Consider the following 18,688-nt stretch of genomic DNA (forward strand, 5'->3'; position numbering starts at 1 on the left):
CCAGCGCAAATATTCCTTCATCCTCAAGATGAATGGGGGACCAAGAGGACGGACCCTGCCAATCATAATGGCATAGCATGAGATTGGCCCTTTAATTGGTCAATTAGTCGTGTTGTCCTGATCTCGTTGGAGGCAGCGATCTGTCCATTCATGTGGTTTATGTTAGTTAGGACAGGGCAGCCTGTGATGAGTGCGACATCATAACATTAAGGAAGGGGAATGGACCCCAGCAGCACAGAGTATGTCAGATGAGCAGTGAAACGATCACGGAATAATGTGGTGCTGTGTGAGGGAGCTCATGGAGGTCACATTGGACATGACAAAATCCACGTGTAACATGTGGAATAATTATTATTATCATAAATTGCATTGTCTCTGAAGTCATCTTTAGAGATGAAATAATGTACTTCAGACTTGTATTTTAATGTGAAAGCCGCCTCCCGTTTCCCCAGAAAACAGCAGCTGGTTATATAGTACGTTTTTCCCAGCAGCGGCCACTACAGGGGAAACGGAGTATTACATGCAGTCTTTCAAATGAATGGATGGATTGAATCCGCGAGAGCCGAGAGGTCGTATGGTTGTCAGAATAAGTCAACCCCTTTAACTCTGTATTGATGAGTGTCAGTGCAGTCCAAAAAGCTAAAGTCTTTTATTTTTGCAGCGTTTCATTGTCAGTATTTCTTTTAATATAGACCAAGTACTCCTTAGCGATGTTCTGACGAGCTGTGAAATTGACCCTAAATAATGTAGATGACGGAAAGAGCTGTAACAGCCTGGCATCCTTGATGTAATGAAAGCAGATAACTTAGCGAAGTTTATGGGAATAGCCTAATGAGAAAGCAGGGCAATGAATGACATCTTAGCACAGATTCCACTAAAGTTCAATTGAGATTATTATCTGTGCCAGCAGTGCCATCCCAACACACAGATGTAACAGAGGCTCGTGTTACCAAATGTTTTCATTGTACATTAGAGATTACCTTCTATATAAAGTGTATCTCGAGAGACCTGAAGAGGATAAACATGACTGCCTTTTTAGAGCAGAAGACTGAGCAGCCAACCTTGCTTCTCCTTCGGCGCTCTCCAAAGCCTCAGCTGTACCTTTGTATTATCTCCAGTAACAGAGGGGGCTGCATGACACTCTTATTATAGTTGCCTTGACTTCAGAGGGATCTAAGCTATATTAATAGCTTGAACAATGCCACATGTGCTCGCCTTTGTCACGGATACCCACATATAAATGTTATAGCAGAGCATTGTTTTCCATTAGTCTTGTGGTAGCTTAAGCCCAAGCGGACTGAAGCCAGAAGTTTTCATGACTTCTGCCTCTGCCGTCCATTTACTAGGTGACTTTTCATTTCTTATATAAAATAACTGGGTGGTCGAGGTTCCCTTTTCATCATCTTGTAGGTTAGGCAACTGCCTTAATCGATCTAGGGCCAGTAATAGAGATGGACGGCAACTGGTTCCCATCATGGCCTATTGAGTGCCTTTTGTTATGAAACCAGTATATTCTTGGAGTTTGTGTCTAATGGTAGTATCTAATGGATAGAACTATTGGTATGATATATCCAACCAAAAAGCCTCTTTCACGCGGTCAGTATAAGGTAAGTATTTTGTGTCAGTATTTGTAAGCCAAACGTTTTGAAATGGTTATACCGTTAATCATTTTCGTAATTCATATTTACTATGTTTTTGGCATAAACATAACTTTTTCAACATTTGTCTTTCCATGTGTCCCCCTTCTTGGTGCTACTACTAATTTATGCTGCTGGAGATGGGCTGTCTCCTTCCCCCTCTGGCAGCTGACCGTCTATATTTCCTTTTTACTCCAGTGTAGAAGAAGTCTTCTCAGCTATATCGCCATGCATCGCAGAGGCTCTGCCCCATTCTTGACAGCAGGACTGAAAGCTATTTCTATTGGCTTCTCTGCCGTGAGCCGTGGGTCACTATGCACAGAACTGGCTAAAGGGAAAGTTACTGAGCATGTGCGTCCACCGGCAGACAGCTCATTGGGTGGATGTGCGCATTGCTATACATTATAAATGCCAGGTGGTTATTTTTCATGGCAGGAATAGGGCAGTCTTCAGCAGTTTTGTTGTTCATGAAAATACTGGAACCCAGACAGACCCTATCAAAGTCAATGCAGACCATTGTCCATTTTGCAGACTGATGTGTCGCAGTGTTCACGGAGCCATAATAAACGGAAATCGTTAAGTTAATGTGAACAAAGCCGAAAATGTAATAAAAGCCCAAATTCTACTGTCCCAGCAGGAGTCGGGAGACATGAGACTCTTGTTATACATTATCGTGACACAAGGTTTTAAATCTACAGCAGCTTTTTATTTCTCATATTAACAAGTCTTTTTCTCGTCTGTGTTGCAGTTTAATAGATGCATTACCTCTCAACTCATCAAGTGGTTCAGCAACTTCCGGGAGTTCTACTACATCCAAATGGAGAAGTATGCCAGGCAAGCCATTAATGATGGTGTAACCAGCACAGAAGAACTGTCCATCACCCGTGACTGTGAGCTATACCGGGCCCTAAACATGCACTACAACAAAGCCAATGACTTTGAGGTACCAACATTACTCTTACTGTAACAGCCTGTATGTGTGCATCATCCATGTTTCTTTTGATTGCTGCTGACAGAAGAGTTCATAGTGATCTTTATGTGATGTACTCTTCCATGGAGCAAGTGTAGTTCAAATCCCTACAGATTCCTGCTTGGGGACCAAATTGCAACTCTTTCTTGTCTTGACTTGAATGCCTTTAATAGACAATGGTAAAAATGTCCCTCTTTACATGGACACTTCCATCAGAAGGGGGTATTTTTTAAACACAATATTCATTGAAAACATTTTTTTTCTTTTTTAGAATTTTTGGTTTTTCTGATTCAGTTCGGCAGTACTATGTCATTGAAAACCCAACATATTGTCCTTCTGTAGCAGTCAACACAGAGGGATAAACCTCCTATATAGATTGTCAGTTTCCTGCTGCTCTGAGGGGAAGATGCTGTCTGTTAGTATAATAGTAGATTAGTAGAATTTGGATGACAGTATGACAGCGCTATCGTTCTTTTCATAGGCCTAGATAAAGATGCCTACAGAATTGCTCTTATCAGTGTAATGTGTGATGCTCTAATTGAGTCACTCACCTAAATGGTCTGAGAGAGGGGCTCTCTGTTAAAAGTCCAAAAAAAGAGGTTGTTAAAGAGCCAGAACAGTAAGCGGAATACATGAAGTGACTTCAAACATTATATCCAGAAAACCGACCACCCATTTTTTTGTAAATGAAAATTACATCTAATATTCACATATTGCTGTTAATATGTGATAACAAAATGTTGATGGTAGTGTCCCTTTAAACAGGTTGTCCCATCTCAACAATTAAAGGGGTTATCAATCCCCTATAATGACCCCTCCAATGTCCGGGTCCCTCATATAGATTATACTTACCCCACTCCCTGGCACCTGAGCCGCTCATGATGACCACACAGCCGCCGCTGCATCACGAGCACCCCCTTAAATCAGTGGTGATGCTAGGGCAGCCATGCGGGCATCCGGAGAGACGTGGGTGCCTGGGGATTGGGGGGGTCATTATAGGGGTTGATTAACCCCTTTAAAGCATATTTATTTATTTAATGCACTTATATAGCATTGCTATATTCAGACATTAGCATCCAACAGTCCCCAATGGGGCTTACAATCTATTTCCTATCAGTCTGTCTTTGATTGTGGGAGGAACCCGGAGGATGCCCAGGCAAGCACTGAGCACCGTGCTGTCCATCACTAGGGTATGCCATAAATGTCAGCTAGGTGCGGGTACCACCTCTGTGACCCGCTGTTATCTCCAGAACAGGGTCCCTGAAGTGAAGGGAGAGCATCCACGCATGCGCAGCTTCCCTCCATTCACATCTATGGGAGCACTGACACAGCTATTTCCAGCAGTTCCATAGTGGTGAACAGAGAGTTGGCTGCGCTAGTGCTGCTTGCTCTCTATTCACTGCTATGGGATTGGCGGAAATACATGAGTGCACTCACTCTGAGCAGTGAAGGGAGAGGATGCCACACATGCGCCGTGTGCTCTCCTTCACTTTGGAGGCCCAATTATGGATATAAAAGGTGAGATCCGCACTTGACATTTATGGCATATCCTAGAGATGTTGAGATGGGACAACCCTTTAAATCTGGGGTCTGTATGGGCGCGTGAGTACCATTTTGTATCCACAGTTCCTATATTTCCCTATGGTAAGAGAGTACAAACAAACCTGTGTAGTCTGATCCTGCAGAATAGAAAGGACATACAGGAGAGAGAATTTCTGCAGAATCTGACTACACATGGCTTCTTTGTAGTCTGTAACCATGGATACAAGAAGTAAACTTATACCAGCTAAGCCAGCAGGAGGCAGCAGTCTGGTCCCTATACAAATAACTCTGCATATAAGATATAGGCACGATCAGTAGGCTATTTGTAATAGAATATTTGCAAAGTTGCTTCATTTATATTTGATCCATTGTAGCAAAAGGAACATTGGTTGCAAAGGTGAACACAACCATTCATTATTAACTGCATGACAGATAATGGAGAATTTATTCTGGACCCAATTACTCCAGATGCAGTCGCAGAACTACCTGTCCTATCGTATACTGCATTGCTTTCATATGTCACGATGCGCCATCTTTTTTAACCCTTTGTGCTACAGCTGAGGCAGCCTCTCTGAATGTGACATTAACCTTCCTCCTTCCTACTGCTGAAAAGAACAGAATTCATTAGCCAGCGATGAAATTGGATACCAGTGGGTTTTTAGCAAACAGAGCATTTGCCATATTTAGCCTCGTCCGCTCCTTCCAGACACATTTTGCTGATCCTTGGCTGTGATTAAACCTCTGATATGAGGCTGTTTCCTTTGAAATCACCAGCGTGCCCCTTATATGGCTCTCGTACCCCAGCGTGCTTTTCAAATCTACTTGACTTTCACTTACACTTGTGATATAGGTTAAGTACTGGCCATGATTAAGCAGTGAACTTGTCCCATCATAAACTGTGTCGCTGACTTGCCGTTCCCTGTAGTCCGCCCTGCGTCAGGCACTTAAAAGCAAAGTCACATTAGATGCAGGAGAAGATTCTGGCCTTGACATTTTTAGCTGTAGCCTTATGGCCAATGCCCAGAGGTGCTTACAGCACAAGAATACAATGGCTTGCATTATTCTTTGTTGATGACCAATATTTCAGATGACTGCTCATTGCTCCTATTCACATTTTGACACCGGCAGGAAGAAATGCAGAATGGTTTGGGGGAATAATTAAGATTGAATGTATGTGTTTTGCAGCTTCCATCTAAAATGTTAAGTGTCTAGTGATAAGAAAATGACATTACTGGGTTGGGTAATCAGATGAGTACCCAAAGCTTGTAAGACTATTGTATGGATGACCTAAAGGAGTTTAGCTTCTTCTCTTATGTCATTCACACATGTTCATTGGTATCTGGAAGCCGCAACCCCACTAATGTCCAAAATAAATGGGTACCAGAACTTAATTTTAAGTTGTGTCCGAGCATGCGTTCGGATTTAAGAAATAAATAAATCGCTTAGTAAAAGATGTTAGGCCCTGTTCACATCATGTTCAGTCCCTATGGCATATATGCCCAATGTATCTCTCAACAGAAGCCAGATAAAGTGTCCCTTTGGCCGATATACAGTTGCAGACCTTTCTTTCTGTGGTACGGATTAGCTATTAGACTTGGTGTAGAGTTTAAAAAATGTATATTGTGCAATATATATATTTTTTTTAGCAATGGGAGTCTACAAGCGACATATCTGACTGCAAGCCTATACAGTGAGATCCATCACAGGCTTCTGTTGGGGATATACCTTCCTGACATATATGTCTAAGTTGTACATTTTTCTCCCTTGCATAAATTTCTCCCCCTGTCGCATGGCTGACATGTCATTTAGTATGGCGTCATGTTCAGTAGACCCCTAAACCCAGTGACTCATTTGATGTTACAAGAGCCACAGAGATTACATGCAACTATGGGATATTACAGACAAGGGGCCGTGATGCCCAAAGGAGGAATATTTCATCAACACTTAGTAGCAGATAAACGACTTTTATTAAATCTTTATATTTATGATTTTACCTGGAAACCAATGTCAAAAAACTCGTTCATCCTGGACAGTGAAAGCATAAGGTGACTGAAAAAGAGGATGAAAGATGTAATCACAGCTGGAAACCTTTTACCACTTTGTGTCCCATAAGCTGATGGAACAAGTTATTCATAATGTTTTCACCGTAAATACAGATCGATAATCCAGCCAATATCATCTCCCTGGTATGATGGGTGCATTGTAACTGACTGTAGTGGATTTGTAGGCTTATAATAATGGCTGGTTTGTGGATTTTCCCATTGATGGTGACAGACATAAAATGCAAGAAGAGAAATAAAATAAAAAATGCAGCATGCCGTCTCTACTACATAATTTTGAAGTCCCATTCACAATTATGTAAAATCTGTAATCACATAATGTGTCAGTACTATATTTGTCAGCACACCTTTAAAGTGCATTTTATAAGTATAAGCCAAAATTATAAAACATATATGGGGTCATTTATTAAGCTGAAATACACCTATACAGGGAGGAACAGAAGTATTTGAACACCCTGTGATTTTGCAAGTTCTCCCACTTAGAAATCATGGAGGAGTCTGAAATTCACATTGTAGGTACATTCCCACTCAGAGACAGAATAAAATTAAAAAAATCAGGAAATCAATTTTTTAAGAATTTATTTGTCTTGCATTGCTGAACATAAGTATTTAAACACCTGAGAAACAGCAAGAATTCTGGCTCTCAAAGACCTGTTACTGTGCCTTTAAAAAGTCCACCTTCACTCCACTCATTAATCTAAATTAGTAGCACCTGTCTGAGCTCTTTAAAAACACCTGTCCACCCCACAGTCAGTCAGACGCCAACTACTACCATGGGCAAGACCAAAGAGCTGTCAAAAGACACCAGAGACAAAATTGTGGACCTCCACAAGGCTGGAAAGGGCTACGGGGCAGTTGCCAAGCAGCTTGGTGAAAATATATCAACTGTTGGAGCAATTGTTAGAAAATGGAAGAGGCTAAAGACGACTGTCCGTCTCACTCAGACTTGGGCTCCATGCAAGATCTCACCTTGTGGGGTATCACTGATGATAAGAAAGGTGAGGAATCAGCCCAGAACTACAAGGGAGGAGCTGGTAAATGACATGAAGAGAGCTGCGACCACAGTTGCAAAGGTCACTGTCGATAGAACACTACGCTGTCATGGTTTCAAATCATGCATTGCACGGAAGGTTCAAGTCATCACATGTCCAGGCCCGTCTGAAGTTTGCCAATGACCATCTGGATGATCCAGAGGAGACATGGGAGAAAGTCATGTGGTCAGATGAGACCAAAGTAGAACTTTTTGGTCTAAACTTCACTCGTCGTGTTTGGAGGAAAAAGAAGGATGAGTTGCATCCCAAGAACACCATCCCTACTGTGAAGCATGGGGGTGGTAACATCATGCTTTGGCGGTGCTTTTCTGCGAAGGGGACAGGACGACTGCACTGTATTAAGGAGAGGATGAATGGGGCCATTTATTGTGAGATTTTGAGCAACAACCTCCTTCCCTCAGTCAGAGCATTGATGATGGGTCGTGGCTGGGTCTTCCAACATGACAACGACCCGAAGCACACAGCCAGGATAACCAAGGAGGTGCTCCGTAAGAAGCGTATCAAGGTTCTGGAGTGGCCTAGCCAGTCTCCAGACCTAAATCCAATAGAACATCTTTGGAGGGAGCTGAAACTCCATGTTGCTCAGCGACAGCCCCGAAACCTGACAGATCTAGAGGAGATCTGTGTGGAGGAGTGGGCCAAAATCCCTGTTGCAGTGTGTGCAAACCTGGTCAAGAACTACAGGAAACGTTTGACCTCTGTAATTGGAAACAAAGGCTTCTGTACCAAATATTAACACTGATTTTCTCAGGTGTTCAAATACTTATGTTAAGCAGTGCAAGACAAATACATTCTTTAAAAATCATACAATGTGATTTCCTGAATTTTTATATTTTATTCTGTCTCTCAGAGTGGGAATGCACCTACAATGTGAATTTCAGACCCCTCCATGATTTCTAATTGGGTGTTCAAATACTTCTGTTCCTCACTGTATTAGGCGTATTTCAGGTGCAGATTGAGGAGCAACCAAGTTGTGCCAAAATCTGTGACTTCTCCCCACTCACGCCAGGTGTAAAAAAGTGGGTGTGGCGGGGAAGGGGACGTGTTGGAAGGTCCGTCTCATTTACCATTTTCTACGCCTGTTTCAAGCATAGAAAAAGGTCTAAATGTAAGACAGCAAGGAAGCTGTCTTACATTTAGAAGCGGCGGAAGATCCGCCAAAGTTATGAAGAGGCCGACGCCTCTTCAGAACTTCGGCAGAACCACGGCCAGCTTAGGAGTTTATAAAGACTGGCGTCTAAAACGCCGTTCTTAATAAATGTGCCCCATAATGTGTAATGTCATGTAAAAAATATTGTAAATTGTGATCCTTCTTGATCATAATGGGTGATGGCTATTAATTAGAAGCCCTGCCCTTGTCCAGCCACCTTAAAATGCAGCAGCTTCCTCAGCGTGCTGACAGCTGATTGTCCCTTTCTGAGCAACAGCAAGTGTGATTGGTCAAAGCCCTCTCTAAATAAGTCTACAAGCTCCACCCCATGGACTTTATCACAGATGGTCACACCTCTTAGACGTCTTCTCACCCAATTAAAATGTCAAGAATAAAGGGCAACTTGTAGTAAATGAACTTTTAGTGAGTCAGTAATAATATTGTAATGCATATTAACCAACATGAAATGGACTTAGAATCCAATTAGCTTTTTGATAATATTGACTAGTAATCTCCAACCTGTGGCTCTCCAGCTGCTGCAGAAGATACAAGTCACACCACGCCCTTTGTAGATTGTACTGAAGACATCTTTACCATAGTCTACATCAGTTTTCCCCAACCCGTGGCTCTCCAGCAAAACTACGACTCCCAGCATGCCCCGACAGTTCGCCTCGGAGTCCTCTGCCTACAGGCATCCAAAATGTGATTGTATACCCTCATCAAACTCAAATTACTCCTTTGTAACATCACCTGTAGCGCTCTCGAGTCAGACAAAGAGCCCGCGGCCCAGTCACCACTTTGTCGGCGAGATTGCTTTTCTGTCCAGTAATTGCGTTTTTTTGATGCCGCTTCTTCATTGTACCCTAGATGTGAGATGAAGCGGGCAAAAAGGTTTTTTGCAGCCTTTGTTTTACCGTCAATCATTACCCCCGTGTTCCCCCCTCTTGCCTTTTGTGTGTGTGTGTCATTGGCTCCAAATCGAAACCCCTGTGAGATCCACTTTAAACCTCCTTCCTCAATGTCTCTATTAGTTCTACCATATCGTGACCCTTTTTTTTTTCCCCGACATCCTTAAAGAAAGAGATACAGTGTAATGTTGCTTTACTTTCCTTATTGTTCTTTGTTGAGGCGAACAAAGCATTTTCTGCAGTGGCTATAGCACATAATTATACTGCTTTCAATAGCAGTGTCTTGGCACATATCAAAGTTCAGAAGAGGCTTTGGAAAAAAAAAAAAGATGTTTTGTGGCAGCCTAGGGAGGGTCTCATCTTTCCTTCAGAAAATAGTTCAAGGCTCTTCTGTCAAGCTTCCCTACTTAGAGCTTTCTCTCCTCCTGCTTCATAAAGTTTAAAGGGGATTCAGTGGAGCTCTGTGATCTCTTTCCTTTGAAAGATTGTGCACAGAGCAGTCCTTTGACTTCAAGAGTTCACAGATTCATGTCTTTAGGTATCATATGTCTGACCTTATCAGTTACTCCATTTAATGTAGGAGAAAAGTCTCAACTCTTTGTGTTGCCCTGTTTTGCATCTGTGAAATGATTTGGTGAAAGGACCATCCTTTTTAATACGCCACAGAGAAGCCATTTCTGGCTGTAACCTACCCTGTGGATGTTTTGGAAGGGGGGGGAAAGGAGTATAAAAAAAAAAAAGGGTCCGGCCTTGTGTCTTGTATCCAGATGATTTCACATCGACAATGCAATTATGCAATAACAGCCCCATACAAAACAAACCTTTTTTTATCCGCTTTCTGCCTTCCCACCTCTATCTGATGTGTCGGCTACGTCGGCTCTTCCCTGCTACCCAACAATCATTAAATGCATTGTGCTGTCTGGCCGCCTGAGCTTGGATGGCCGTAGCATTTCCCTTTGCTGTGACCTACCCTTAAGGCCGTTATAATTAATTGTCCTTTCGAGATGAGGAAAGTTCAAAGACAGTGTGTGGCGGCGATGTCTATTGTCTGACATTCACATCTCCTTCATTACACAGAAAAGGTTATCAATAGGCCTGGTGCGGGCTCATTTCTAACAGCTGCTAGTGATGCATTTGGTGTCCAGCGCAGAAATCAATCAGTTTCTCTATTTCTATAAGGGGCGACGAGGAGACATTTCTTCGCACATTGTGACCACAAAGTTTTCTGGTATTACCGTAAGTCGAAATTTCAGAAACTCTACTTTCAGTAGAAGGAGTGTCAGATAAAAAAGAAAGCTCCCGGTACAAAGTTTCTTTCCCATAAGGCCCTGGAACGCCCCCCACTTGCACATGCAGGATCGGTCCTCAAAAGCTAATTCCTAAATGTTGACTGTATTATACATTAGACCACAGCTGGAGTTCAGGAACCAGTTATAACACCTCAAAAACCAGTTTAAATGTTTTTTTAATGACCCATCCATTGATTAATAGGAAACCACCCAATACGTGGTTTCAATTTTTAGGAACATTGGCTGCCTGGATTCACGTACTGTCAAATTCCTCAGATTAGTCCTTAGTTAATTTATGGCTATATGTCAGACCAATCATAGGCCATCTTAGGGTGAGTTTAGATGCTGCAGATGTGCAGTGCAGATTTCACACTCCATTTTTCCATTACAATATACGTGGATGGGGTTTTGAAATCATTTAGGAGAAAAACCAGCATGCTGAAGATTCTTGAAATCTCTGGCGTGCTTGTTATGCTGTGGGCAGGGGCGGATTGGCCATAGACCTTACAGGGAAATTTCCCGGTGGGCCGATGCCCAGGAGGCCGCCTTGGCCCTCCCCACTGCCGGCCAGTGGAAGTTTTTGGGGATGTATTTTTTGCTGCTGGCAGTATTTTGTGAAGGACTGTGGTATTTGACTCTGTTGGGGTGGTATTATGTGCCACAATATGGTATTGCTGGCTCTGCCTCTCATCCACCCGAATACAAAACGGGGCCCCTTTTAATATTTTTTCCAGGGCCACTTTAAATTTTCAGTCCGCCCCTGACTGCGGGAATCCACAGCACAATCTGCAGCAAAATGGGCATGTAGTACCTGCAAAATGTGCTGCATTCACAATGGCTTTGCAGCGAGATGCTCAGTGGATACATTTTGCCACGTCTGAATATGTGACATAGTGTTATTATAAACCAAGCAAATGCTTGAACCCCCGGAAATCAGGTGGTCACTTGCTGGCCACAAGAAATTGGTTGAAAAACCGACTAAAGGGGTGAACATACAGCACAGGAGCCTAGGGGTAAGGAGGGCGCTTTCCAGCTTAGAGCAGTGTCAGCAGTACCCAGTCTGCACTGCTGAGCTGAGAGAGGGGCTTATCTGGATGATGGACGCAGAGCCCAGCTGTACAATGGGCAGAGATCACCTGTGCAATGGGGGCCCCCGGGCATTTCTTTGCTTGGGGCCCCAAAAATGCCAAATCCACCCCTGAAGATATAACAGTATATGGGTGAATGATTCTGAGAAGCAAAAGATCCACATGGACCCCTTCACACAAACTACTTTTTTAGCATTTTGAAAAACTTCTAACAAAAAATGCCATGAATTAAAAATATTTTTCATTGCATTTTATACAAGCTTTTTTTTTTTGTTGCTAAATTTGTAGCATTCATTTCTCTGGCCTTTGCCAAGTCCTATAGAGAAGCCTATGACATAAGCACTACAAACCAAAACCATTTGTGTTTGTACATTTTATATCCCACTATATACTTTAAAGTAACATCTATCTGAGCGCTGTTAGAAACGCCAATGGAAACGCTCCCAAAAAAGTAAAAAACGTCAAAATTCTGTATGTGATTCCAGCATGTCTACCTTCAGCAAATAGCATTCATCATATAGAGACGTTAATACAAGGCACTTACTAATGTATTGTGATTGTCCATATTGCCTCCTTTGCTGACTAAATTCATTTTTCCATCACATTATACACGGCTCGTATCCAGGGGTTACGACCACCCTGTAATCCAGCAGCGGTGGTCGTGCTTGACCAGCGCTTTTTCCTTTAGTGTGTAAGCACGACCACCGCTGCTGGATTGCAGGGTGGTCGTAACCCCCAGATACGACCCGTGTATAATGTGATGGAAAAATGAATCCAGCCAGCAAAGGAGGCAATATGGATGATAATAATAATACATTAGTAAGTGCCTTGTATTAACTTTCTCTACATGATAAATTAAATTAGACAACCACTTTAAAAAGTGGTAATCTCCAGTTCAGTAAGTTGGGGCGGGTAGAGTTTTATTCGAAGACGCAGGGCTAAGGCTCTTGTCAGCTCTTTGACTGATACTGTCAGCAATTTGACCTCCCTTTCACTGGTGTCAGTCTGAAGCGCATGACCTCAACTTGTCAGACAGCTTGAGAAAATCATGAGGAATATCCAATTTAAAATGAGGCTACGGCCTGACAAAACAGGATCTTTGTTAGCGGAGCGTTCCTGGGGCAGACAATAATATGCATTCTGCTCTGCTAAACAGCAAACACGGCAATCATTCATGCAACAGGTTCCCTGTACTTAAGAAGAAACCGTAGATACTATCGTACGTAGACACAGCTCATACAGTAATGCATAAAAAAGTCTCATCAAAAATTAAAGCTGCTCTTATGAATCTTTAATTGGAAGCAATGAAAAGGGACACTGGCGAAGCCAAGTGTTTTGTTTCCAGATTCTCTTCAGGGTTGCTTGCTATTGTGTCTTCACTTTCTCAAGCAGACATTCACTTTAGAAACTGACATAAGTCAACTCTGAACAGACAGGCAGCTGCCTCGACGCAAACACCTAACGTATTCAGTGAAAGCTGCTGTCAGGTGACGGGGCCTTTTAGCACTTTCCAGACCCGGCGCTTATTTCCATCACAACTAAATAATGTTTCCTGCAGGCGCTGCTTAAATCTTCCAGCAGGACCAATCACCGAGACATTAACTATTCCATCAAAACAAATGCACTTACCGCGCTGGACAAATCCCAAGTGCCATGTAGACTGCAGATCTAATACTGAATATACAGGGACTGACATAGATATGACAGATAGATAGATAGATAGATAGATAGATAGATAGATAGATAGATAGATAGATAGATAAGAGATAGATAAATATGAGATAGATAGATAGATAGATAGATAGATAGATATGAGATAGATAAATATGAGATAGATAGATAGATAGATAGATAGATAGATAAGAGATAGATAGATATGAGATAGATAGATAGATAGATAGATAGATAGATAGATAAGAGATAGATAAATATGAGATAGATAGATAGATAGATAGATAGATAAGAGATAGATAGATAGATAGATAGATAGATAGATAGATAGATAAGAGATAGATAAATATGAGATAGATAGATAGATAGATAGATAGATAGATAGATAAGAGATAGATAGATATGAGATAGATAGATAGATAGATAGATAGATAGATAATAGAAAGATATTAGATAGATAGTTAATAGAAAGATACGATAGATAGATAGATACCGTAGATATGAGATAGGTGATAGATAGAAATATAGATATATACAGATGTAGTAGAGTTAACATTCACAATCATAATGGGTTAACTAGATGTAGTAACTCACCAAGTGTGACTGTTAACTCTGCTACATCTGTAAATAGATAGATCGATCTGTAATTGAGCCTTTTAGGTAAATTTTACTTCCTATTTGACTCTGTATTTCTGCATTTTTATTTCCTCATTTTCTGGTTTTATAATTGAGATACGTAGATGCTTGAATTCTTTTCTGTCATCTCATATTAGAGAGAAAAGACTGGCAAGAGGTGACACGCACTGGGCAATCCTTTGTCACTTTGTTATGGGAAATGCCTGATCTGTGTCTGAAATGTCTGTTTTATTTGTCTTTCTTACTCTATTTTTTCGTGTCTTTGAGATTCCATGTGCCTTTTCACTGTGAAAGACCCAGCTGGTCTATTTGTGATATATGGTAGTATAAGAATTCATTTTGTAGAGGTCAGTGCTTTTACACTGATTATAATGGGTTGACATGACCGGCTGTTGACAAAGCTGGGCCTGGAGGTCACGTGAGCCCCCTCAGCCAGGAGAAGTGCTCACATTAACCCAATCGACTAAGAGGACTCATCTCATTGGCTTGTTACATGGGGTACCTTTTGGCTCCCAATCAGGGCTGATTACTGGACATCCCACCCTTCAGAAGAAAGATATAATGAGCAGAGGAAACTCCACATCCTACTGGGGAAAGAGGAGCCCTCTGTGGAGATCGCTGCCCAATATGTCTCCACCTGCCACCAACTGAGAGGAAGATGCGATACCATGGACTGTTATGCCACAGTACTGGCCATACAACCCCACCCCTTTACTCACCACTACATGTTGAGACACCATGGACTATTATACCCCTATACTGCCCCTTTAACCCAACATCCACCCCCTTTAGTTCCCACATCAAACCCCCCTCCCCCTCCACAATACCTATTATTTCTTTAGCTTTGGCAATGCTAAATGTTTTACTTTGACGTGCCAATAAAGCTTTTTTTGAATTTGAATTTATAGAGCACAGTAACTCCATGTGCCTACACCAGTAGACAAGCTTATCTCCATCTATTCCTACGTTATGAGGAGATGTCCCTCAGGACACAATGGCCTTTTTGTAAAAAAACGGTTTCTTAGCTGAATATTCCCACAAGAAGATGGGAGGAGAGAGCAGGGGCCATGCATTTTTTGATGCCGGGGTGACATGTGACAAGATGATAGCTCCACAGATTCCACAAATGGTGGCTGTAACTTGGCTACATTCTGCCGACACAAAATTTGTGCTGAAACCAGAATCGAATCCAAAGACAATCCGTATCCCATGCAGGTGAATGGGCGTTTGTCGACCCTGTTCACATGCAACTGAACATTTCCGTGGAAAATATCCTCTGCGGAAATTAGTATGCCCACAGGAAAAACTGAATGACAATGGGGTTAGAGGAAGATCTGTCTGCCTATCCTATCCGCAAAGGGTCAGCCTCAGTTTCTGCCTTGGAAAAACACGTGAACGTAGTTAGATTTTGTGTTTTACCACACATGTATTTTTCAAACCTGCAAGTCTTGAATAAGTGTCTATATTACATAATCTGCAGAATCTCAGTATACAAAGGACTAAAGCATAATGTAAAAATAATGAGTGCACAAAAAAACCCCGAAAAACTAAAGAGATAATGTGTCTGCAGCGAGTGGCTCATCCTGTCTAATAATCCTATATCCAGTTTACAGCCTCCAACTTATTAAATCCTGGCAGTTCTCTGCATCTCCTTGTTGTTTTCTAGGGCCGGTGCAAATGAGAAATTGTGATTCTCCTCTCGGCGTATATGCATGAGGGACGTTAAAGACTTGTATTTATTTTCCCCCATTTCACCTTGTGTACAGTCTGGTCTGTGACACTGATGGTGATTATGTCATTATTTTACTCTGGGGGTCTCTGGCACATCTGCAGAACTGATGTACATCTTCTTTGTTACGCTGGCATACGTCCCATATCACCAATGCTTCATTAGCCTTAGTGACTGCCTTCTTGCCAGACAAGAATGCCCAAATCTGAGCTTCTTTTGTGTATGCTTGTTCATTTATTCATCTTTGCATTTCTTGTGCTTTTTTATCTCCTTGTATTTCTAAAGAGCAGATGTCTGGGCCCCCCTCTCCCATATCTCCTGAGTCACATAGGGAGAAGAAAAGTGACTTCTTAACCCCTGTGGGATTACGCTGACCGAAAGTGACCTTTAGCCTGGGTTTTACCCCTACTCTTTATAAAAAGGGGATAAAAAAAAATTCATTTTTCACAGGCTCAGCAATTTTTTATATATTCTAATAATCTCAGTAAACAGCCACCTGCGTATTTTTCTTTTCTTCGGCTCCATACAAGAAAAACTTGTGTAGATTTTTGTCTCATGTGGGGAATTTTTGTTTGTCACAGACAAAAAAGAAAAAAATAGGAAAACTCTTTCCAGAACGGCTCTTATCATATTAAAGTTTGTTTGCCCAGCTTTGTAGTGGATGTGAGCAGAACGTTTTGAAGGCCACATAGCTTTCAAACCTTGGTTGCAACACATTGACCCCTTTAGAAACCAACTTTATCTGGATGAGAAAACTCAGTTCTGTTTAACAAACGATGTCCCTCGCCAGTTTTTATCTAGAAGCTAAAATCCGACTATTGATTTTTTTATTTATTTATTTTTGTAAATTTAATGTCCGAAAAATGCTACTGGATCTAATAAACAGGGCTATTTATGTGACCTGTCTTGTTTGTTATATTCATTAGTTAAAACACTTCCTACCATGGGAGCAGGGTGCTGTCTCAGTGTATAGCATCGCCAGCTGGTGTATTCACAGCAGATTACTTGTGGGTCTGAAGTGTGCATAGTAATACATTTCTTCACTTTGGACAATCCCTACTTGTTTCAAAGGTCCCTTTGCAGTAAACGCATCACAAAAGTGTCTCCATGCTCAGTACCCGACGATCAGCTGTGATCTGTGGGGAAACCTAAGTGTTCAGTTTCTCTGCAGCGCCACCATAGGGGGAAGTAAGCATTACACCATAACCATTCTGTATAGCGCTGGAGAGGACAGGTCCTCCAGAGTAAGATACACAGTTTGTAACCCTGTTCTTACAGCAGGCGTGCACAACGAGCGGGCCACATGCGTTCCTCACAGCCACGGCTAGCGGCCCCCATTCTGCTGAACAGAAACACAACTGATCATCTGCCTGTTGTTCAATCAGCCTTGTTTGTGGCCATAGAGCCCGCACCACAGGATTGAAGGAAGCGGTCGGGTCCCTGGCAATGTCAGTGACAGCCTGAGACCCCGAGGAGAGGACAGAAGCATCTCTGTCATCTCCTTTCCTCTGTGTATAGCGTTCAATGGGCGCTATGCAGTGAATAGGGGAATTATGCCCCTCCCTCTATTGGATCAGGCGATCATGTGATCATACTATCTCAAGAAGAGCACAATATCACAGTGAAAGGAGAAGTTTATTGGGGAAAACTATACAATAAAAAGGCGACTCTAGCAGTTTTCTCTTATCCCCCCCATGCTTGGATCCTACTTCCTGGTTTGTCATGTGTCTGCTGTCCCATCATGCCTGATCATGTGACAATAGCCACGCCCCTTGTTCTTACCAATGACCCTTGTGCATCCTACATTACAAGGCTGCAATGCAGGAGGTAACCTACAGCGACTGGATTTTAGAACAGATTCGCCTTGGGGAGCAGTGGTAGGATAATACATTTAGAATAAAGCAGGTTTGATAAATGGTGATATTTGCCAATATCTGTTGTACGCGAGCCCTTATATATAAAAAAAATTGAACCCCAGTCAAAATCCTTTCTAGTTTTTTGCCTTTTTCTGAAGATTAGTCCACCCTACAGTATGTGTGGCCAGTATAACCTAGATGAGCAGGGTTTCTTAAAGTAGCCATCCCCTCTTCTAGTGTCCATTGCTGTAGGGACATTATGTAATACAAACTGGTTGAATGGAAGGGCTTCATATCTTGGTCCAACTCTCTTCCAAAATTGCCCTTAAAGGGGTTGTCCTATCTGAGACATTTATGATATAATGGTAGGGTATGCCATAAATGTCAGATAGGTGCCCGCTCCCCTCTCAAAAATGGTGCTCTAAAGTGAGCAGAGAGCGCACTGTGCATGCATTCACTTCTCTGAAGTCCCATGGCAGTTAAAGGAGAGCAAGCCGCCCACCCCTCCATTTACCATGATGAGGCTTCTGATAATACCGAGCTATTATCGTCACTCCCATATCAACGATTAAAGGCTGGCCGCTCATGTGCAGCTTGCTCTCTATTCGCTTTGGGGCCCTGTTTTGGAGATAGGTACATCTGACATTTATGGCACATCCTAAAAATTCCCCTTTAAAAAACAGCTATAGCTTTCGTTCACCATCATTCCTACTATGTACCTGAAGCACATTAACTTTTTGGCAGATGTAGATCACTGATGAAAACCACGCACTCTCTATATGAAATATGCAAATCTACTTCTAGTTTCTCTATTATAATTTTTTGCACAATTTTGGAGTGTGCTGCAATAAAAAATCCATTTTGCCTATTTCATATAGAGAGTGCGTGGTTTTCTCCATACAAGTATCTATGGGCATAGACCCGTATACCACAGCACCTCACCAAAAAACATAGGAGTCCATATTCCTCTTTTTTTCCATTGTAGATCACTGATGATACAGAATTTAATGTTAGCTGATTTAAAGGGGTTCTTGGCAACTCCAGAAATGAATGTTTGGAGGGTACGGAAACCTTATTTTCTGATTCGGCCCCAAACCCAA

At 42.1% G+C, this 18,688-nt stretch overlaps 1 protein-coding gene across 3 annotated transcripts in view; it reads left to right on the top strand.

The window, feature by feature from the left end:
• PROX1 (prospero homeobox 1) overlaps positions 1-18,688 on the top strand; it is a 79,575-nt gene that overhangs the window by 51,690 nt on the left and 9,197 nt on the right. For all 3 annotated transcript variants that reach the window (XM_040430421.1, XM_040430423.1, XM_040430422.1), the window contains exon 4: positions 2,386-2,580. In XM_040430421.1, coding sequence (XP_040286355.1) covers positions 2,386-2,580 — 195 coding nt within the window. The remainder of the gene's footprint in view (positions 1-2,385; positions 2,581-18,688) is intronic.

The sequence above is a fragment of the Bufo bufo genome, chromosome 4 (assembly GCF_905171765.1).
Source record: "Bufo bufo chromosome 4, aBufBuf1.1, whole genome shotgun sequence".
In the NCBI taxonomy this organism is placed as follows: Eukaryota; Metazoa; Chordata; class Amphibia; order Anura; family Bufonidae; genus Bufo; species Bufo bufo.